The sequence below is a fragment of the Bos javanicus genome, chromosome 19 (genome assembly GCF_032452875.1).
Source record: "Bos javanicus breed banteng chromosome 19, ARS-OSU_banteng_1.0, whole genome shotgun sequence".
NCBI lineage: Eukaryota > Metazoa > Chordata > Mammalia > Artiodactyla > Bovidae > Bos > Bos javanicus.
In genome coordinates this window covers 15,055,896-15,079,330 of record NC_083886.1, presented here as the reverse complement: position 1 = coordinate 15,079,330, position 23,435 = coordinate 15,055,896, and the positions used below count along the sequence as shown (strand labels likewise).

The 23,435-nt window shown below is 38.1% G+C and overlaps 1 protein-coding gene across 4 annotated transcripts in view; it reads right to left on the bottom strand.

The window, feature by feature from the left end:
- The window catches only part of TADA2A (transcriptional adaptor 2A), a 46,446-nt gene that overhangs the window by 21,269 nt on the left and 1,742 nt on the right, over window positions 1-23,435 (bottom strand). For 3 of the 4 annotated variants that reach the window (XM_061390299.1, XM_061390302.1, XM_061390300.1), the window contains exons 2-8: window positions 21,983-22,129; window positions 12,311-12,417; window positions 11,242-11,301; window positions 4,426-4,517; window positions 2,393-2,550; window positions 1,256-1,344; window positions 2-74 (exon numbers count right to left, since the gene is read on the bottom strand). In XM_061390299.1, coding sequence (XP_061246283.1) covers window positions 2-74; window positions 1,256-1,344; window positions 2,393-2,550; window positions 4,426-4,517; window positions 11,242-11,301; window positions 12,311-12,417; window positions 21,983-22,007 — 604 coding nt within the window. In that variant the 5' untranslated portion in view covers window positions 22,008-22,129. The remainder of the gene's footprint in view (window position 1; window positions 75-1,255; window positions 1,345-2,392; window positions 2,551-4,425; window positions 4,518-11,241; window positions 11,302-12,310; window positions 12,418-21,982; window positions 22,130-23,435) is intronic. The other variant, XM_061390303.1, reaches the window with a different exon arrangement.

Below are 23,435 nucleotides of genomic sequence, written 5' to 3'. Positions count from 1 at the left end.
CCGTGTAAAATGTCCGAGTCATCTTCGACAAAATCAATATCTCTCAAGTCCCACTCCGCATAATTGTCAAACTCCTGTTTGGGGAAAAAAATTCCCACCTCAGATCCATCAGCTTTGAGTAATGCCTTTATAGGAGCCATGCTTTAAAAGCAAACAGCAAATATACAAACACTTGTTAAAAAGTACTGAATGGGGTACAAGGCCAGGATAACTGCTGTAAGTAATAAATCATGGGAAAAATCTGAGAGGCTTTCAGGCAATAGTGACAGCAAAAAAATGAGAAAGCTGTGAGTCCAGGAATAAATATTTGGTTCTAAAAGTAGTCTATTCATAAAATGTAAATCAAGAAAATCTCACTCTGACTAGTCCTTCAAGTATTTAGGTAAGAAAATTGTGTGCATTAATTCATCTACCTTTCTACCACCTTCTGAGGACTCTATTTATTCCAGAATATTGGTTATACAGCTCAGTGGGTAGATTTGTTCATATTCTGTTCAATGAGTACAATCTGCAGGGGTGGTGTCTATGAGGGAGCTCTACAACAGCAGCTGCCCAAAAACAAAACGCTGACCTGGGTGTGGCCAGCAAAATTGTTTATAGTTTGTTAAACTTTAATTACCTCCAGGAGTGCTATAATTGTGGATGAGGTGGTAAACCAAGAGATGTGTGACTACATTCACATGGCTTTATGGCTGCAAGAACATGTAGCTTTTCCACACATTCATCATTCTTTATACACTTGTGAATATAATACAAAAGATAGCAAACTACAGCCTCTAGACCAAATTTAGCCCACTGCCTATTTTTGTAAATAAAGTTTTACTGGTGCACCAGCATGCTCATTTGTTTACTATTATTATCTATGCTGCTTTTTGCATAATTATGGCAAAGTTTAGTTCCAACAGAGAATTTATGGTCTACAAAATCTAAAATATTTACTATCTGGACCTTAATAGAAAAGTTTCCCAACCCCCTGACACAATACAACCTTGGAACCCTCTAAGTGTGGAATGAGAATCAGACTATAGGAACCCCATACTTACTAAGGAAATGGGACTTAAGAAATAAGTTCTTGGTCTGAAGAATTTCTACCTTTCTAAAAAAAAAGTTTACAAATGAGAAAAGGCACTCAGATGGAGAAAATGAGACTGCCTAAGGCCCTACAAATTACAGTGTTTTGAAAAGCTTTTTAGTGGTGTGGAACCTATAGGTAAGAGATACGGCCTCATCCAAAACAAAAACAAGTTTCTCCTACCTCAATGAAATCTGCTCGAGCTGGCATGTATCCTGCCATGTCCCGAGAAAGCAAGGAGTCAAAGGTAGGTCGGGGAGGGTCATCTGCAGCTGAAAGAATTTTGAGTTTTTCTTAATAACTTAATAAAATACTAGCATAAAAAAAGTAACACAAAATTCTCACTTAGATTCTGAAATATTTTTATTTAGAGAAAGTGTCTGAGAGAATAAATAAAATTCAAAAGATTTTTATAAAGGAAAGTAAAAAAGTAAAGTATTATGGAAACAAACTGATTTCTTAAAAAAGAAATTAAGGGGACTTCCCTGGTGATCTAGTGGTTAAGACTGCATTTCCACTGCAAGGGACATGGGTTCGATTCCTGGTTGGGGAACTAAGACCCCTGATGCTACAAAGGGCAGGGAAAAGAAAAAAGAAAAAAAAGAAACAGATTTAGGGAATCCTCTAAGTAAATATGGAAAATTCCCTCTGCTTTTTACTTCCCTAATATAAAAGAAAATCAAGGATCTTTTCTTTAGCATTATAGAACTTAAGTATTTACCCTGTCTGCTTCAGCTCCCTTCTCAGTATCAATTTACAAATCCCATCCAACTGATAGGCAAAAACCCTACTGGATTTGGAGTGAGCTGGAATTGACTCACTAGTCCTGGGATCTTGCACAAATTATTTAACCTTTCTGAATTTCAGGTTCCTTGTGTGCAAAATCAAAGCACTTGGCTCTTTCTGTCTCACTGCATTGCCATGAGGAAGAAATGGTCTAAGCCATTTGAGAACAAAGTGCTAACATCCAAAGGGCTTATCCAAACAGGAGATAGCCCCAGGTTTTGAGTTAGTCACCTATGAAACTGTCTCCAGAAAGTATGAGGAAAGAGGCAGGGGAAAGAAAAATAATCATATCTCATTATTTGTGCCCTGGGAGTCATTCAGAAAAGATGTCCATTTATAATTCATCATGGGTTTGGTTATGTTTTGTTAGACCCATGAGTCCCTAAGTCACATGAGATTAAAAAAAAAAATTTGTTATAATTGCCACAACCAAGTGAACAAAAATAACAAATTGCTTCTTGGACTTAATACTGGGATGGTTAATTATAACGAGTTCAATACTGGACTCTCTTACTGATACAAGGAGGTACTCACAGTGAAATGGAATGGCTGTGTCAGCAGTTTTTGCCTCCTCTGCTTGCTTCAGGTTCAGCAGGGTAGATGCAAACAGAGGGTTATTGATGAAATGCTTCATATAGTGCTTCTCACACTCCTCCTTGGTCTTGGTGCACATCTGATTGGCTACATCCTGCCTAGAGTGTGGGAAGTGAGAAAAGGACGCAGAGTTTTCATTTATGCATAATGGTCAAAGTATGGTTTGTTCTTTCCATATTTTAAGTCCCACTGATATAATGTGTGGAACTTGATACCCACAAACTGATATGATGCAGCTATTGGCAGAACAGTGAGACAAATATAAACATAGTATTGGTATAATCTGATGTTTCAAATCCTGCTATTCCATGATAGAGGTGCCAATATCTAAAAAAGTCCTTTTCTTTCCACCAAAATAAGGAAGATTACTAGAAAATCCATGAATTTCCCTGTGAGCTAGGCTCTACTGAAAGAATTGCTATAATTAATAAGCCAGAACATTTATATTTGCATATTTTATAGTTTACAAAACACTTCATGTGAACAAACATTTCTTTACTAGAGCTCTCATGACAGACCAAGCTCTAAGCTGGAAATATGTACAACATAAGTGACATAAATGCTAGTATTAACTGTGTAGTGTATTTACTATCTCAGTTTCACAGATGGAAAAAATGAGGCCCAGAGGTTAACAAACTTGCTTAAGAACACAAAACACGAAGTGTTAAAGCCACTCAATCTGTACTGACAAACCCTGACTCCTGGCCCAGATGATGCAGAGGTAGAGGTGAAATCTCTCGAAGTCCCCTCTCAACCTCTCTTCCACGACACTTCACTTGTATCGTGCCTCCTAAGGCACGTGCCTCCACTTCACTTGCCTCCTAAGGCATACTATACTCTGATTCATGTACTTCAACCAACTGTACATACATGCTGATTCCCCTACTAGACTACAAGCTTCCTGAAGACAGGACACATTGTCATAATTCTTGGCTCCAGCATCCTCACCACCAAGCTCAGTGCCTTACCCATAGTGCAGAGAGAAACGATGGTCTTTGTTAAGGAAGGGGTACAAAGAGGAATAGCCCCTTTTAGACAAAAAATGAAAAACTAGGCCAAAGAAGACTAGCAAGAAAATGATCACTTTTTTTCTATCTTCTTTGATATTCCCATAGTAAACAAAATTTTATGATGCTTAATAAATATAAGCAAAATATGAATGGAACTGAAATCTCTTGCTTCAAGGCCCTGGACATAAGGGAGGCATATATTGATATATTTTATCAACATCTGATAAAGAATATACTCTAGGAAGTCAGGACAAGGAAGAGCTACTTAGGAGTCCTCTTGCAACATTTGGTCATACGAAGTCATTTTTTAACTTCCTAAGCTTCAGATTCTTCATGAACAAAATATATTCAATAATGCCTCTGCTATCTAGTTCATAAAAAGAAATCATCAGTTTGAAAGTACTCCAAAAAGGTAAAAATAAAAGTAGCAGTATCATTATTAAGCAGTGTCACCTCATAAGGCAACTGAACGTTGTTCAATTCTGCCATGCTAGGACTAAGCAAGTACATACAAGCTAAAACCAGAAAACGCGAATAGGCAGTCTATCAAATTTGAATCTCAGGCAAGCTATGGCCATTAATCTGAAGTCTGACTCACTTAAATGACAAGGTCATCTATAGCCAAGAAAAGTTCATAAAACCAGAAAGGAAGAATAACTAATAGAGTCTATACTTCCCCACTATTCAGAGAGGAATAATCAACCTTCCGTGGTTTGATACGTCCAAAGTGGTCTTTTAAAGCTGGTCAGTCACAGACCACTAAACATCCTGTAGCCTTGTGAGGCATTTCAGCCTTGGAAAAACACGTGTAGAAGGGAAAAGGACTTGTCGCTAAGTCATGGGTCAAGAGAAAAGCAACATACGGCCCCTACCTCCTTTTTCTGAGGTTCCTCCTTTTAATTCAACAGCACTGTCTTTTTGGAGCCCGCTAGGGCAGGACAACCCCTCCTCCCAAGATCTTACCAATTTCCAAAGCCACAGTCCATCACAGCTTCTAAAAGAGCCATTTCTTCTTGAGCAGTCCAGCTGGGATCAAGAACAGGAAAATCTGAGGTCTGAGGAAGAAAAAGTTCTGCCTAAGAACAGATAGAGAAATAGAACCCAGCACCCCCAAACGTAATGCTAATTAAAATTAAGTCCGATAGCTGTCATTCCCATGGTGTTGAGAGATGCCTGAAGAACGTCCTCATTAGTTGTTCGCACTCCCCACCTCCAGTTCTACCATTAGGATCTCCAATAAATACTATCAACCACAAATGCCATTTAGCTCATGTAGAAAGACGTTTCTTAAACTTAGCACAAAGGTAGAGATAAGTATAATAATAAGTGTTCCCATTTAGTTAAGAGAGGAATACAAATGTGTATATTTCTATCTATTAAAATGCACGATTAAATCATATATTAGAACCAAAGTTACCTATTGGGGAGGGAGGGAGAAGACAGGATGGAAAGGACAAGGATAAAAGCTGGTCCTCTCTGAATATTCCTTTTTTGTAGACCTGACTTTGAAAACATAAATACTGTACACTATTAAATTTTATTTTTTTATTTTTATTTATTTATTTATTTTTATTTTTTATTTTTCACCATTAAATTTTAAAATCACAAGAATCAAAAGTAATATGTAACAAATTAACCTATGGATTAATTTTAAGGCATAATCACAAAGAAAGAAGCAATCCCAGGTGATTTTAAAACACAATAATTTGACTATATATTTATCGTAGAATATACTTTAAAATGTAAAACAAACTGCCAAAAAAACCAAGTAGTGATTGACAACTATTGTTTTCAAACAGTGTTGGTAGAGTTATTCTGAGATTAGTATACGCTGATGTGGTGTGGGATAAAGCTGTCAAGTAACCGTACTGGTGTCACTGGACAGTGGGATTTGGGGCTTGGGGGAAAAAAAGATAGGTGATCTATGAGGTTATGTAAAACCATGTGGTCTTGTATTTGAAATGGAAGTTTTAGTATGAACTCATAATGTATTTTGTCTTAAAAGAAAAATTTCCAATACAGAGCACAACTAGTGATTACCAGTATGTATGTGGGGGGTAAAATATAGGGGTGAAGGAGTGGGAGGTACAAACCATTGGGTCTAAGATAGACTACAAAGATGTATTGTACAACACAAGGAACACAGCCAATGTTTTGTAATAACTGTAAATGAAGTGTAACCTTTAAAAACTGTGTAAGAAATTCCAAAAAAAAAAAAAAAACCCCCAAAAAAACCTGTCCTAACACTGTTCAATGAAAAGATCTAGAAAAAATGACTAATCCAACAACAATGAACACTTCCAGTGCCCTATGTGCGGTCTCTAAGTACAATTTTCCACTAAAGGAACCAGGGCTGTTTCAAGAAAAGACTCATTTTAGTTTGGGGGAGGAAATGTACAAGATGAGACTGGAAAATTTTGTTATACTGGAAAGCAAAGAAACTCTCAAAGAATATAAGGGTTACGTCAAAAGGATTCAGAGGTCAATTTGTAAAGGTTCCCACCAACTAAAAATGGAACATTTTGAACATTAAAGAGAACAACAATTGCAAAGGTTTAAAACATGCCAAACATTCTCAATGTCTAGAGGATGCCAGAGAAGGAACTCATACATTCAAAACTAGTAACAAAGGGAAATAATTTATCCTGCCTTTCTGTACAAACTTTACCTCAGTGAGGTGTTTCTTTTTACAGAATTATTTTAACCCCTAAATTAAAAGAAGTGATAGAATTAAAAGAGAACTTATGTATTCTGCAATCCTAGATGAACAAATCTAGACAATGATGGTGAATGAATCTGATATAGCCAATATATGTTACTACTAATTTGTAGGAAACTTCTGTAGAAGTCAGAGGAACATGTTAATCGGCAAAATCTAGACCGCGCGAACATCTGTAAGACAAACAACGCAGGTTTTTAAACAATCAAACTATATGAAACAAGAAAAAGAGTGAGGGAGGGGTAGGAAGGAGAGGAAGAACCCATAGGATAAATATATAAGGTAACCAACCTAGAATAGTTAAAACAAAACAAAACAAAACAAATGTCACACAAGAGCCTGGGCTTCCCTGGTGGCTCAGCAGGTGAAGAATCTGTCTACAATGCAGGAGACACACAGGAGACATGGGTTCAATCCCTGGGTGGGGAAGACCCCCTGGAGAAGAAAATGGCAACCCACTCCAGTATTCTTGTCTGGGAAATCCCATGGACAGAGGAGCCTGGCAGGCTATAATCCATGGGGGTGCAAAGAGTTGGACACTTCCTGAGTACTTCCTAGCACACACGCACGCACACACACACGAGATCTTTAGGAATTCTCCTAGTGGTCCAGTGGCTAGGATTCTGCTCTCAACATAGGGGGTGCAATTTCAAACTCTGGTCAAGGAGCTGGCATGCTGCAACTAAGAGTTCGCATGCTGCAACGACGAGAGAAGATCCCCACAACTAAGACCCGGCAGGGCCAAATAAGTAAATAAATAGAAGAGCAATCCTTCAATCACACAGGTGTTTAGAAATTGTTCTATCTTCTGTTAATGACACACACACATAAAAAACCCTCTGTGGTCTGTCAAATTATATTACTAATAAGCAATACATTTTATCTGAGCACCTACTAGGAATATGCCTCACGTGAGGTACTATGAGATCCAAATGAGAAATTTCAGAGCTTGTATCTGTATTAAATTCAAAATAATCACTCAATCTGGAAAGTACCATAAATACAGGCAAATACAACAACTCATAGTTGAAAAGCCTGTATTTATAAAAGTGTATTTTCTAATATTAATTAGCCCTCACCAATTTTACTATAAGATAAACCAGAAAGACTTTCTACACCAAAGCAAAATGGGCATAAAAGGCAGTTTTTCTTAAAGTTGAATCAGTGTTTCTCAATTTCTGAACCCAATCTTGGCCCTGCTGCTGCTAAGTCACTTCAGTTGTGTCTGACTCTGTGCGACCCCATAGACAACAGCCCACCAGGCTCCCCTGTCCCTGGGATTCTCCAGGCAAGAATACTGGAGTGGGTTGCCATTTCCTTCTCCAATGCATGAAAGTGAAAAGTGAAAGTAAAGTCGCTCAGTCGTGCCCGACTCTTAGCAACCCCATGGACTGCAGCCTACCAGGCTCCTCCATCCATGGGATTTTCCAGGCAAGAGTACTGGAGTGGGTTGCCATTGCCTTCTCCGAATCTTGGCCCTGCTGAACAAGAATCTCTAATAGCAAGGTCTAGGAATCTTTAATATTAAGAAGCTCCCAGGTGATTCTTATGCACTAAAGTTTAAGAATCACTGGTATAAAGGGTGTGGCAAAAAGAGGTGCCTTGACTTGTTCAAGGTTCTAAGAATTATAAGACAAAAATAGGCAAAGAACTCAGAAATCTTGATTAATGCACCACCCACCACAGCATGAGTAACTTCCAAAAATACAGCACTGTGAGATGGCAAAAGTACTGAAAACCATTTAAAGTTTTCTGAGGCTTCATATGGAAAAAAAAAAAAAAATCAAGGTTTTAGTGGTTTCATGTATAGAAAACCAAAATTTGGTCATCACTCCTATGGAAGGAGATTCATCTTTTCCTTATCTGGGAGTAAAGACTAGAAGAATAAAAAAAGAGCATTAGTAATCTCCAAACGCGCTATAAAATAAAGAACAGAATTCTGAAATGTGTTTGAATGGGTGTAGAATAGGTGAGAAAAGAATGATGTAATCTGAAGAGTTAGATGGACTTGGAGAGAAACTTCGTGCCATCAGCATTAGGCAGAAGGCATGGTGCCCAGAACAGTTAAAGCGAGTTCACGGTCAGTCTTCCTGCAGAGGATAACCTCAATCTACTTAAAGTACACTAAATCACAATCCAAATAAATAAATATGTATTCTGCTTCTTAGCATTCTTGTGTGAATTTTGGATGAATAAAGCTAACTTTTGAAGATGGGATAACCTTAGTGAAATGAACTCAGAGCCACAGCTACTCTGACCACACTCTTCCTCCAATCCTGCATTCATTTTGCAATTAACAAAAGAGAAACAAAAGGGAAAAAAATTCTTATTTCATATATTCCATATCATATGTTGTCAGAGAAATGCAAGTTAAAATGAGACAGCACCATATACCTATCAGAATGGCCAAAACCCAGAACACTGACAACACCAAATGCTGGCAAGGGTGTGGAGCAACAGGAACTCTCTTCCATGCTGGTGGGAACACAAAATGGCACAGCCACTTGGGCAGTTTGACAGTTTCTTACAAAATGAAACATACCCTTACCATACGATTCAGCAACCATGTTTCTTGGTATTTACCCAAAGGAACTGAAAACTTAGGTCTGAAGAAAAACCTGTATGTGGATATCTATAGTTGCTTTATTCTTAATTGTCAAAACTTGGAAGCAACCAAGATATCCTTCAGTAGGTGGATGAATAAATAAACTGTGGTACATCTAGACAACAGACTATTATTCAGGGCTAAAAAAGAAACAAGCTATCAAGCCATGAAAAGACATGCAGGAAACTTACATACATATTACTTAGTGAAAGAAGCCAATCTGAAGAGGGTACTCTATACGATCCCAACTCTATGACATTTTGGAAAAGGCAAAACCATGGAGGTCACCAAAAGATCCATGGTCGCCAGGAGTTAGGGGGAGGGGTGGATGAGGAGGCAGAACACAGAAGACCTTTAGGACCGTGAAACTACTCTTTATGATACTATAATGGTAGACGCATGTCGTTCTGTATTTCCACAAATCCACAGAATGTGTTAACACGCAGAGTGAACCCTAATATAAACTACGGGCTTTGGGTGATAATGAGGGTCAATGTAGGTTCCTCAGTGATAATTTATGTGCAATTCTGCTGGGGGATACTGATAATAGGGGAGGCTATGCATTTGTGGGGGCAGAGGATACACGTGAAATTTATGTACTCTGTACTCGATTTTGCTGTGAACTTATAACTGATCTAAAAATCAAAGCCTAATATTAAAAAATATACTCCAAACCTTACAATTAGTGAAGAAAATACTTAGAAGACTGAAGGTGTTTAGAGAGAGGTAGGGGAAGGCCAGAAGGTTGGCTGCCAAGAACTCTTACCAAGGAGCATATCTTGAACTAATTCATTATAGACCAGGACCTGACTCTCGGCATTACAGGCCCAGAAATTCACTCAAGGCTTCACAAATAAGACTTGGAGATGCTGAGTTCCCCTTTTCAAACTTCTAAAAGACAGAAGTAGACATGCTACAGCACTGTGGTAGACAGAATTCTAAAGATGCCCTCCACTCCCCAAAGATTCTTGTCCCCTGATTAGTCAAACACTAACTAAATATTCCTGTGAAGGGACTATGCTGACCAGGTACTAATTAACTGACTGTAAAATAGGGCGATTATGCAGGTAAATCCACTGTAATCACATAGGCCTTAAGAGAGAAAGAAGAGTCAGAGAGATTCAGCACAGGAGTCATGAACCAGGAGAGGTCAGAGAGGCCAAGTATTTCATCAATAACCTTCAAGACCTCCCTGCTGTTGGTGGCTTTGAATATGGACAAAGCGGGTCAGGAACCTCTAGAGGCTGAGAGCAAGTCCCAGCCAACAATCAAGAAGGAAACATTATCATCACTCCTACAACCTCCAGGCAGTGAATTCTGTCAACAACTTGAATGGGAAGAGTCTGAAAGTGGATTCTCCCCTAGGGTCTCCAGATAAAAATCCAGACAGACCAACACTTTCATTTCAGCCTTATGGAATCTGGAACAAACCAATTAACATAATTGGTCTTCTGACCAACAGAACTGAGATAATAAATTCCTATTGTCTTAAACTGCCTCATTTTTGATAAGTTGTTATGGCAGCAAGAGAAAACTACACAAGTATCAATCGATTAATCCATGACGTGAGACTACTGTCAAGAAGATGCCCAACCAGCATTCTTTCCTTTAAGAAAAACCAACAAAGGAGGCCAAATGTAAGAAAACTACTTGGTGAACCAGGCGATAGGCTCCGATAACAGACAGAGGTATTGTATACACGCCTGCCAAGCATACCAGATATTTACTTTGGCTTAGTAAAGTGCCCACTCCTCTGGCTAGATATTGGAATGCATGCTGTCACTTCAGTCGTGTCTGACTCTGTGTGACTCTGCCAGCTGTCCATGGGATTCTCCAGGCAGGAATACTGGAGTGGGTTCCCATTTCCTTCTCCCAAGATATTGGAAGGACACTACTAATATCCATCCATCTCTCATTCCTTCTTTACAGGTGTCAAAAAAAATCAAATTATAGCCAAGTCTTTCTCTGGCCTATGAGTCAATCTATCTCTTCAAAGTGAGTTTACATATTACTATATCATTCACCCTATACTCATTTTACAACTTAACTCTCCGAGGGTAACCAATTTCTCCAAGGCCGAGAAGGTGGAGTGCCAGACATAAATCTCACCACTGCCCACATGAACCACATAAAAATACCATTAGCCAAACACAGTAACAATACATTTACTGTTTATAAATGAACCTAGAAAGCAGCACACCTCTGACCCTTACATAGTAAATCGCAAAGAATACTTCCTTTAAATTCCTTTTAAATTAAACCAAAAATCTGAGTATATAAAATGATTTTCAGCCTTGAATGCTTTAGTAGATCCATAAAATCCTAAAAAGCTTATTGGGCAATGATTACTTAATTCAGACATGGGGGAAAGAAAAGGGAGATACTTGCAGATGAAGAAAGACTAATACCCAGTATAAAATCTGAAAATGAAGGGAAATTCCTACAACTTCATTACCATTATTTCATAAGTATGATCACTTTGATGTTTCTTGTACTCAAATCCTCGTGTGAAACACTGAAAAAGAAAGGAAAAGTAAGTTACCAAAAAGTTACATTTTGAAATGCTTTCTTAAAGGATAGAAGATGACTTGGGGGTATTTTACTCTTGAATGAGTTTTTAAGAATTCATTTACTCTTGTTTGCAGCCACAACTCAAAGGTTAGGTTCATGATCACAGCTTTTCAATGGCCCTCGTAGAGAAAAAACAACAATCTGGGAAAAAAGACTTATTCCTAGGACAATTCTTCCTTTTAGAAAAGCATAAGCCCTGGAAGCAGACTGTCTAAAATTGAATCCTTGCTCTTAGTGTATTTCAGCAATTCTAAGATACACTTTGTCATGTTTTCAAACTCTGAAATGTGGATTCGTCTTATAATAAAAACTATATTACAGCTTCCATTAGCCATTTTTACACTTTAACATCTCTGAAATTGGGATGTTTCTTTTAATCAATAGCATTCTGGATCTGATAAAATATGGTATTTGCTGTGTGACCCTGAAGCAACTATTTAACCTATCTTTGGCCAAGTTTCCTCTGTAAAATAGGAGTACTAATCATTACTACTTCCTAGGGCTGCAGTGATGATTTAAAAGTTAATTCATGCAAAGTACTCAAAATAGAGCCTGGCACAGAGTAAGCACTTATCAGTACTGCTATTACTATCATCATCGACAGAACACTTTGTTCCTTTGTCACCTGCCCAAACATCACTCTTCAATAAGATAAAAAACAGTGTCACAGGAGGTATCAAAAGGAATAATCCTCCAATTCTGTTTCCTGTAGTTCCAATACTTGAAATCTACTGGCAAAAACAGCATTAGGTTGATACAGGAGGAAGTGGAATATTCAACAGACTATCTCATCCATCTTGCTCTCTTCTCCAATTTTTCACTGGTAAAATGGATAATTAAAGACTGACTAGAAAAAATAGATTTAACTACGTACGGTCCTTCTGAGCAACTGACAGTCATCACTGAATTTACTATGCCTATAAAACTAGGCAAGCCTTCCCTTAATGAGTTACCTGTAAGCAGAGGAAAAAAGGAGGTGGACCACATTCTGCACACTTGATATAAGGCTCCATGAGGTAGGAGGAGCAGCCTCGGCAAGGTGGCTTATCAGAGGGATCACCTAGAACATAAAGAAAAATTACTAGCTTTTAAACACCGTATGACTATCTTCAGCACCAGAAGCTAGAAATCTGCAAATGATTACACACGGTAATACACTGTGCTGAAAAGTTCATGGAGATAAGATGAGCTCATTCCAAATAGGAAAACACAAAAATGATGTTCCTTTTTATTTCAGGGCAGCTTTGTTCCTTCCTACAGTACCTACTATTTCAAGCATTTAAGTAGATATGGCACCTGCAGAGAAACAAACACAAGTTTTAACTGGAAGTCTCATAGTGCCCACAATTTATTTTCCCATGGGAAAATAATGTCACCTACCTACCTAACACATATACAGTTACAGATAAAGCCCATCTGACAAAATGTTAATAACTGCTGTATCTGGGTAATGGGCTACAAGTAATCACTGTACTGTTGTTTCAAATTCTTTACAAGTTTGAAATTTTTCATAATAAAAAGTTGGGAGCAAAAACTCTTTAACTATACACCTTGGGATGTACTAATTTATACCTGAGTTGGGAGTTAAACCTAGGACAGCTCCCTCCCTTTCTCCCATAGTAAGCAGAGAGCAGAGCAGACCTTCCTCCAGTTCCAATGACAGTGCTATCTCTGAAATACCAAGGCAAGGAGTACAACCCAAACTCTAAGGCCTAAAGTTATAAAAATGCATACATGTGTGTCCCTGGCTGCCCCAAACTGCCACTCTCGAGTCAGGGCAACACAGCAGAGTTGTTCTCTGTGATCCACAGGAATCTAAGAACACAGGCTTGAAGGTAGAGAAGGGATTTAATCTGTTTGGCCTGAGGCAGACATTTCTCACATTCTGTAACAGAATGCTTCTCCCTAAAATCCAAGAAACACTCTTCAAGGCACCTTTCCCTCCTTTAAGTGGTGATTATTATTCTTTTTTTTCTAAATGAAGACCTGTAGAAAGGTGACAGGAAAGAAAGGTAATCTTTCTGGCCATAGCTTCAAAGTAAATATCTGGAACAGAAACTATCCCATTTCTCCCATTTAAAACAAAAATGATTTTATATTAAATGTCAATTTTTATCAAATTACCTTCTCACATCCTTTTAATGATACGTTTTTCTTTTTTCAAACTTTCTTCAACGATAACAACAAAAAAATTGACCAATGACTGACCTAAATAGGTTTTAAACTTTTATGTCAAGAAGTAATTGTTTTACAAAAAATAATCCAACTTATAGTTTTAAAGATTTTAGACAATAAAAGAATGTCACCCTCTATTACCATGCTGATTTCCAGCCCTTCTTCCTTGTATGTGTGTGTATATATTTAACAAACGTGAGATACCACACATGATGTTTTATAGCCTGTTTTTTTTTCCACTTGACAATATATACTCAACATCTATCATGACGGTACACACAAAGCTCCCCCATTCTTTTTAATGGATGAATAATATTCCAGTATATCAATTTCCTAACCTAGTGGTTTTCAGCTGCCTCCTAGGAAAGCACTGTGTAAATCTGAGGAGATGCCTTCCTGTTGCCATGATGACTAGGGAGCACTACTGCACTTAGCAGCAGGGACCAGGGATGCTAGACATCCTACAGCACTCAAGACATTACTACACACCACAGAACTGGCCTGTCCACTGCACAACTTTCAAATGTCCCACCAGATGTTCAAGTAGGTGAAAACTTATTCATAATTACATGACCTGAAACCTAATTACACATAAGACAAAATGTTCCTGATAGTTCTAACACGTGCTGAATTTTCCAGGAAGGCAGCTGCATTACTTCAAGAGGAGATTTTATCTTGTTTTGTTCAGAATTTTACTAAGACTTAAGTTGTGGTATTTCTGAATCACCAATGCAACACACATGAATCACTGTGCATTTGTAGTTGTAATATGCACAGTGATTCAACATATGAATAGAAGCATCTGACTACTAAGGCATTATGTCTTCCACTGTAATGACTAAACATATGGAGATAGGTATTATTTTGTTATAAATTACATTATTATATATTACTTCATTTATCCTTTATAGTATAGTTAGGGCATTATTTTTATTTCTTTGAAATCATGGGCACAGATATGTTATCTATGCATTTCATTTCCAAATAGTAAGAGGCTTTAAAAACATAAAAGTCAAACACTGAGTCTCATAAGATTGAGAACCACTAGTCTAACCAGTTCCCTGCTGCTGGGCATTTATGTTGTTTCCAATTTTTCACTATTATAAAAAATGCTGAAGTCAATGTTCCTGTACGTTAGGTTGGTGCAAAAGTAGCTACAGTTTTGCGCTATTGAAGCTTGCCATTTGATATTAGAATAATTCTTAAATGTGGTTATGTTATACAACATTTTAATGCACATTTCTTGCTTTATTTTTTTTTGCTAATGACTTAATACTTGCTATTTATTTTATATTTATTTTAGACTATAGAAATAATAGACAAAAAAGCAAATTCAAGTGATTTTTTTAATTCAAGTTCAAAATGGTTCGTAAAGCAGCAGAGACAATGCACAACATCAACAACACATTTGGCCCAGGAAGTGCTAATGAACATACAGTGCAGTGGTGGTTCAAGAAGTTCTGCAAAGGAAACAAGAGGCTTGAAGATGAGGAGCACAGTGGCTGGCTATCGGAAGCCAACAACCAATTGAGAGCCATCATTGAAGTTGATCCTCTTACAACTATACAAGAAGCTGCTGAAGAACTCAATGTCGACCACTCTACGGTCACTCGGCATTTGAAGCAAATTGGAAAGGTGAAAAAGTTTGATGAGTGTGTGCCTCATGAACTGACTGAAATAAAAAAAAAAATCATCATTTTGAAGTGTCCTCTTCTGCCGGGAGCCGGTGTGAGGAGCTCCGCCCGTGGCAAAGGTCATGAGGAAGGAGGCTCGGCATACGCAAAGGCGGGATCGAGCCTCAGGAGTCCCTCTGGATATTCTCGAGCATCTACCCCCAAAAACCAGAGTATGCCTACTTTACTGCTTTGTGCTCTCACCTCTGACATTACTGGGGGCTGTCCCCCACCACCATCTCTCTCTCTCTGATAAAGAGTTAACTTACAGCTCCAGTTAATAAAGTTCCTGGGCATTAGGAGTGTTTAAATCCAAACCCCTCAGATAGCTCTCTAACTCACCTGACAAGTTTACCCAGACTCCTACAGCTATGCATACGATTGTTTACAGTCTCCCAGCCTCGAGAGGCAAGGGAAGCTTAAGATATTCAAATAGCTTAGAGCCTCTCAGAGAGATAGAAACTGTCACAATAAAACTAGTAAAACATTTCATTGATGAGCTAATGCTTGCTGCCAAGCTTCCACATCCTCTGTATTGTATCCTTGAATGTGTTATTAATTAATATACTTGGTATGTAGAAAAAATAAGTAGTGGCCTTGGTGCTAGCAACTTTAGACCCTTAAGGTAATAAATTCCTTCCTTTGCTGTAAACCCACTGCACCTCTGCCCTATAGGAATGCAACTTTATTTAACACCTTCAGAGGATGGCGCCAAACTTCAAAATAATTACTCTTAGAGAAAATAAGTCTCACGGTTGACAAACCTTTATCAGAATCATAAAATGTTAATAGGCCTTCTGGCCAGAAGATGATGTAAATCACCTAAACCATTTGTATACGATAAATTTGCAGGAAAGAAACCCTGGTTTTGATAAGGATCAGAGACTGCTGACTTTGCATGATTTCACACCTCCTATTATCCTCTATGTACAGCTTAGGATATAAAAGCCCCTGTTGAAAATAAAGCTACGGGCCTTGCTCATTGAAGCTTGGTCTCCCCATGTCATTCTTTCTCTCAACCTCTGGCTGAAGTTTCCATCTGGAGTGCGGAGGTCCTCTGCGGCCATTTATTTGCCTGGGCTTCTAAGACCCACTCAAGAAGGTGCCTAAGGTGGGGCACCTTCTGCTATTCGAGAGGGCGCCTGCGGCCTCCGTGGTCAGAGCTAACTTGATGTCATAGGTTATATTGATTTTCCGCGTAAACCAAGCTACTCAGCCTCTTTTCTCCGTTGAATTTTCCTACTGAGCTATCCTCATTCTATTACTCTTTATATCTCTGATGAATATTTAAATAAAGCCAGCGTAATCGCCGACGCTGTTTCCCCTTCAAACTCCTGGATCAGCCGGGGCTGGACCTCGGCAGTCTTCTCTTATTCTACACAACAATGAACCACTTCTTGATTAGACTATGACATGCAACGAAAAGTGGATTGTATACGACACCCAGTAACAACCAGTTCAGTGGCTGGACCAAGAAGCTCCAAAGCACTTCGCAAAGCCAAACTCCCACCAAAAAAGGTCATGGTCACTGTTTGGTGGTCTGCTGCCAGTCTCATCTACTACAGCTTTCTGAATCTCAGCAAAACCATTACATCTGAGAAGTATGCTCAGTTTACCGATGAAACGCACCAGAAACTAAAATGCCTGGTATTGGTCAACAGAAAAGACCCAATTCTTCTTCATGACAATGCCTGACTGCACGTCGCACAACCAAGGCTTCAAAAGTTGGACGAATTGGGCTACGAAGTTTTGCCTCATCTGCCATATTCACCTGACCTCCTGCCAACTGACTACCACTTCTTCAAGAATCTTGACAACTTTTTGCAGGGAAAATGTTTTCATAACCAGCAGGAGGCAGAAAATGCTTTCTAAGAGTTTGTTGAATCCTGAAACATGGATTTTTACATTGTAAGAATAAACTTATTTCTTGTTGGCAAAAATATGTTGATTGCAATGTTTCCTATAACTTTGAGCCTAGCTATAATGATTTAAAATTCACGGTCCAAAACTGCAATTATGTTTGCACCAACCTAGTATATAACATTTCACATTTTGTTCCTCAGGATTTCTATTTTCCTATAGCTACAACTGTTAAGTATGTAGAAGGTTTCTGATATATATAGCCAAACTATCCCTCACAAAGGATCCAGAACTTGTCTGTAACCTAGGAAGAAGGAAAGACTTTTTTTAAACAATCATTCAAAATCCAGAGGCAATAAAAGAGTAATAAATTTGACTACATAGACAAAATAAAAATCTTTTTGGCAAAAAAAAAAATCATAATACAGAAAGCAAATAAACTAGAAGAAAATACTTGTAAACATATCATAGACAAAGGGCTAACACCCTTAACATAGAAAGAACCTTTAAAAACTGAGAGAAAGGAACTTCCCGGGTGGCACAGTTGATAAGAATCTGCCTGCCAATGCAGAGGTCATGGGTTTGATCCCTAGGCCAGGAAGATTCCATGAGCCACAACTACTGGGCACACGACTGGAAACCCATGTACTTCCAGAGCCTGTGCTCTGCAACAAAAGAACCACGGCAATGAGAAGTCTGCACACCACAACAAAGAGTCGCCTGCACTTGCTGCAACTAGAGAAAGCCTAAGAAAAGCAACAAAAACCCAGCTCAGCCAAAATAATTAATTAAAAAAAAAAAAACTGAAAGGGAAAAAAAAGAACCAAAAATCCTATTTTGAAAGTCATGAAGACGTAATTAAGAAAGACGAATATGAACCTTAAACACGAAAAGACATTCAACTTCACTCACAATAAGAGCAATCTACAGAAAGTTCTCACCCATCAGACTGTCAAAAATTCAAAAGCTCTTTGCTCCAAGTTGTGGTCCCTTCTGAGTGGACTCCAGGTGGACTGTGGCTGGCCCCTCAGGGGACCATCCTCTTGTTCCCTCTTGTCATTATCCAACCTTCTCCAACAAGCTGTGGGGAAATAGGCATCTTCATATATTGCCTATGGAGATGCAAAAAGGCACAACTCCTTTATAAGGGAATTTAGCAGTATCTAAATATCCATTTATCTTTGGACACAAGAATTCCACTTCTAAAAATTTACCTGAATATGCACCTCCAACAATACAAGGTTATGCATTAGAATATTAATTGTAACTGCAAAAAACTATATTGATGTCCAAGCACTGGACAGAAGTTGATCAAACTATAGTATATCCACATAATGGAGTAGTATATGCAACTATTAAAAAAAAAACTCCATAAAGTAATATAGTATTTCCAGGAGATACTATTAAATGGGGAAGGAAAAAAAAAGGTGCAAAGATACATAGTATGTTATCTTTACAGTAAGAAATTAGGAAAAACAAAAATATATTCATTTCATGAACCCCAATGCTCACTGAAGCACTATTTACAACAGACAGCACAGAAGCAACCCAGATGTCCATGGACAGATAAATGGATAAAGAAGTTGTGGTACATATATACAATGGAATGTTACTCGGCCATAAAAAGGACCAAATTTGAGTCAGTTCTAGTGAGGCAGATGAAACTAAGAACCTATTACAAACAGTGAAGTAAGTCATAAACGGAAAAACAAATATTGTGTATTAATGCATATACATGAAATCTAGAAAAATGGTACCAATGAACCTATTTGCAGGGTAAGAATAGAGACTCAGACATAGACAACAGACTTATGGATGCAGGAGAGGGTGGGATGAATTGAGAATGTAGCACTGAAATATATACATTACCATATGTAAAACAGATAGCTAATGGGAAGTTGCTATACAACACAGCGAGCTCAAACTGGTGCTCTGTGACAACCTAGAGGGGGGTGTGATGGGATGGGAGGAAGGTTCAAGAGGGAGGGGACATATGTATACCTAGGGCTGATTCATGCTGATGTATGGCAGAAACCAACGCTCCATTGTAAAGCAATTAGCTTCCAATTAAAAATAAATAAATTAAAAAATATATATATATACATGCCTATTTGTCTTTGTGAAAAGAAATAAAGGACAGATAAACTAGAAAACAGTGAAGCTGGAAACTTATGAAGGGCTGAATGAGGGAATGGAATGGAGTGCAAGAGACATAAGGAGTAACAATTATGTATATATATAAAAAATCTCCATAGTTTTGACTTTTGGAAATATATTTATGTTCTACAAATTAAAAAATAAAATCAGTAAATATGGAAAGGAAAAACTGAAAGCAGAACGAACAGATAAACCCAAAAGTATTTCAAAAGAACACTGTAACCACAATGAGAAAGGGAAAAAAAAGAACAAATCCAAGTAATTTATGAATATTTAACAACAGACCTTCAGTACTGGGTGATGCAGAGAATTGTAAACAAACCCTGAATTTGTTGAAGTCGGTCTGCTTTATGTAGTGGTACTCACAAAGCAATTCTGAAATACTTTTGGATGTATTAAAAGACTGAGCAAATGTGCTGAAGTTTTGGGAGCCAGGGTTTTCACTGATGAAAGGACACAAAATAAGGAAAAAACCTATAATGATAAACTGGAGGTATCAATGTGAACTCATGATTTCTTAAAAAGTGTTACCTATAGGTATATACATGTATATGTGAACATATATATTGGTATTTATGTTTATAGCTTATACACACGTATATTTCTGAGCTCTGTGGGCCAAAAAAGCCAAGATGCCAACACACTCTAGCAGCAATAAGCAATGACCAGATCTTGGTTTCTAATGTCATTCCTCTCTAAAAGGACCAAGGACTCCTCACAGAAGTGGCTAATTTCAGAGCTGGGTGATAGGAGGTAAGATGCACCTGGAACGCGGAGCCATACCAAAAAGTAAGGAGATGCTCAACAAAGTGATGGAGGCTGGGGACAAGTCACAAGGCTGCAGGAGACACCTTGACGGGACTCACAGCAGTCAAATTCGGACAATCTGAGAACCAAAATAACTAAGTATGATAATGAACTATAAATCATTGAAAAAGCAGCAATTCATATCCATACTTAAATAAGTGAAACAAGAAGTCTCTTGACTACAATAAAATGCTAATACAGAGTGCTGAAGTGCTGGGGTCTGGGGAAAAAATCATTTTGTAACCATCATAGTAAATGCAAAAATCATCAATGGATGCTGACTAGGGAGAAATTCTGACGAGGAACAAAATATTTTATGGTCTGAGAAAGTGTCTCCTTACGAGTTGCTTATTATACGTAAGAGAAAAAAAAATTATACAGTGAAGAACTTAAATGTACACCTTGACTGGATTTTCAAAATTAACATCACTAATGAGGGACAGAGCAAGACCAGACAAACCCAAAATGAGACACCTCTATTTTTAAAAACGGAGGAAAAGGCCTGATTCCCCAAAAGTGTCAGTCACTAAAGACAAAGACTGTGAAAATGTTTCAGTTTAAAGGAGTTAAACTTAATGCAAGACATGACCTCTGACTGTATCCTGTATGGGAAGGAAGGGGAAAAAAAAACACCATAAAAGACATTACTGAGTCAGCTGACAAAACTGGAATACAGATGGTGGGTTAGAGAAAAATATGTTATCAACGTTATTTTACAAAAGTTGGTAACTCTGAGGTTCAGTTCAGTTCAGTTCAGTCGCTCAGTAGTGTCCGACTCTTTGTGACCCCATGAATCACAGCACGCCAGGCCTCCCTGTCCATCACCAACTCCTGGAGTTCACTCAGACTCACGTCCATTGAGTCAGTGAGGTTAGAACAGAATATCTCTAGTCTTAGGAAATAAACACTAAACTACTTGAGGGTAAAGCCATGACGTATGTCCCTTAGCCTCAAATGATTCTGGGAAAAAAAAAAAACGGAGTATGTCTACTTATATATACATACTTACGTAAGTAAATGTGTGTATTTAGAGATAATATATGCAAATAAGGTAAAAGGTTTACAAAAGGTATATGGGGATTCTTTGTACTATCCTTCCAACTTTCCTATGAGTTTGAAATTATTTCCAAATCAAATTTTTAAAGTTTAGTTTATAAATTATTTTTAAAATTTAAAAATTATTTTTAAAAGGTAGACTGGTTTCAGTTTACACTCCCAGCATGGGGATAATTCATTTAGGTTCTCTTTGTATATAAAATGAGATTTAAACTAGATGTGCCTGAAAACTCCATTCTGTCCTAAATTTATAGAGGGAGTGTGATGAGTGAGCAAATTAGATTTCCCCTTAAGAAATCGCTGAACAGTCTATACTCCAAATGTGCCTTTCTAATTCCTCTCATTGGGACGCTACTAACATCTAACAGTAGATTTCTATTTCTGCCAAATATCTTATCTTCAGAATCAGAGAAAAAGTAATAATTTTTTCCCTCCACAGTTATGGCTGCCTGGATTTATTTCACACATACTCCATAATTCTCTGCACTGTTATTACACTGTAGCTTACTCTGAGAATACAAATTCTGCTAAAAACAGAGGGCAGGAGCATTTTTTTATTCCACCACTGACATTCTTTCTTACCAAGGCACCTGAAATATGTTATTGGTTCTAAAGCTAAATTCCAACTGCTTTTTTCAGTTGAACTATGGGTTAATCATACTATGCACGGTCCATTTGAGCTCAGTTTTCTTATAAGACCTAGGGTGATATGTTTGTGTCAAGAGTTCAGTGGGCAATCAGTAGTATTGGTTGATTTTATTTTGATTTGATATTCTTATTCTTTTAGGATCAGATTCACATGGCTTTAACTTCAAAGTACTTATTTTTCTTCTTTGATCAACTTCCACTTTAGTTTACTATGAATATTAACCTGGGACTTGTTCCCACAGTACTTACTGCTAAAGGAACCCAATCGGTCCATTCCCTAGTTGGCAAAGACTCTGTTGCTTTGATCTTCTTTAATCTGAGTTGCTTCAAGGAGATTTCACAACTTGCCAACACCAAAGCTGATGACCGCTCCTTGTGAACAAACAGAAGTGGCACCTGGATAAGGAAATAATTCAAAGGGACAAGATAAAAAAAAAAAAACAAAGGGACAAGATAGAGAGAAAATAATGCTGTGTACTCAGTTGTACATCCTAGTTTTGTTAAGGCTAAGCAAATTATTTTATCTCTATAAGCTCGTTTCCTCCTCTGTAAAATGGATATGCTACAATCATACCTACTTCCTAGAGCTGTTGAGGGTTAAATATCAAGAGCCAGATAAATAATATACCATAGTGCCTGGCCCATACTAAGTCCTCTATAAAGGCTACACAGTTCTAATAAACAACAACTGATTTTCTCTGCCTGGTATCACTTCTCTCCTTAGCCCTCCATCCTTTGGAAAACTGACTCTCCCACATCTCCTAAGGCTTTGGTGGGATTGTGAATCACAATACTCTATCCTCCAGCTCCACAGCAGCTAAAGCAGTCCAATCTGGTCTTACAGAAACCTGAATATTGAGTAAGACACACAAGGACAGAGGGTAGTTGGAGCTCAGTCATTCACTAGCTAAAGAATCTGGTCCATGAGATCTGGCCCTTCACGATTCCCATCCCCAGGGGTGGCCTAACTGTTTAAGCTTTTTTTTTCCCCCTCATTTCTCTATCTTCCCAATAATACTTTAATCTGAATGAACTTCTATTATTAGAAAACTCAGGAATCCTATCTATTACAACATACATTTTGTTCACTAATTTATTATTTGAACAAATTTTTTTTTTTTCCTGTATTTATTTGATTGTGTTAGGTCTTAGTTGAGGCCTGTAGGATCTAGCTCCCTGACTAGGGATTGAACCTGGGCTCCCTGTATTGGGAGCGCAGAGTCTTAGCCATGGGACCTCTAGGGAAGTAGGTATGTACAATATACCAAGTCACATTTTTTAAAATAAATTTATGTATTTTAATTGGAGGCTAATTACTTTACAATATTGTATTGGTTTTGCCATGAATCTGCCATGGGTGTACACCTGTTCCCCATCCTGAACCCCCCTCCCACTTCTGTCCCCGTACCATCCCTCTGGGTCATCTCAGTGCACCAGCCCCAAGCATCCTGTATCCTGCATCGAACCTGGACTGGCCATTCGTTTCTTATGTGATATTATGCATGTTTCAATGCCATTCTCCCAAATCATCCCACCCTCTCCCTCTCCCACAGAGTCTGAAGACATAAATGAACTCCTATTTCACACTAACCCAAAAAAAAAAATCCCCCCTTTCTAATCTCCCATAGCCCGCCCGCTCGCTCGCTCGCTCGCGCTCTCCCTCCCTCCCTCCCTCTCTCCCTCCCTCCCTCTCTCTCTCTCT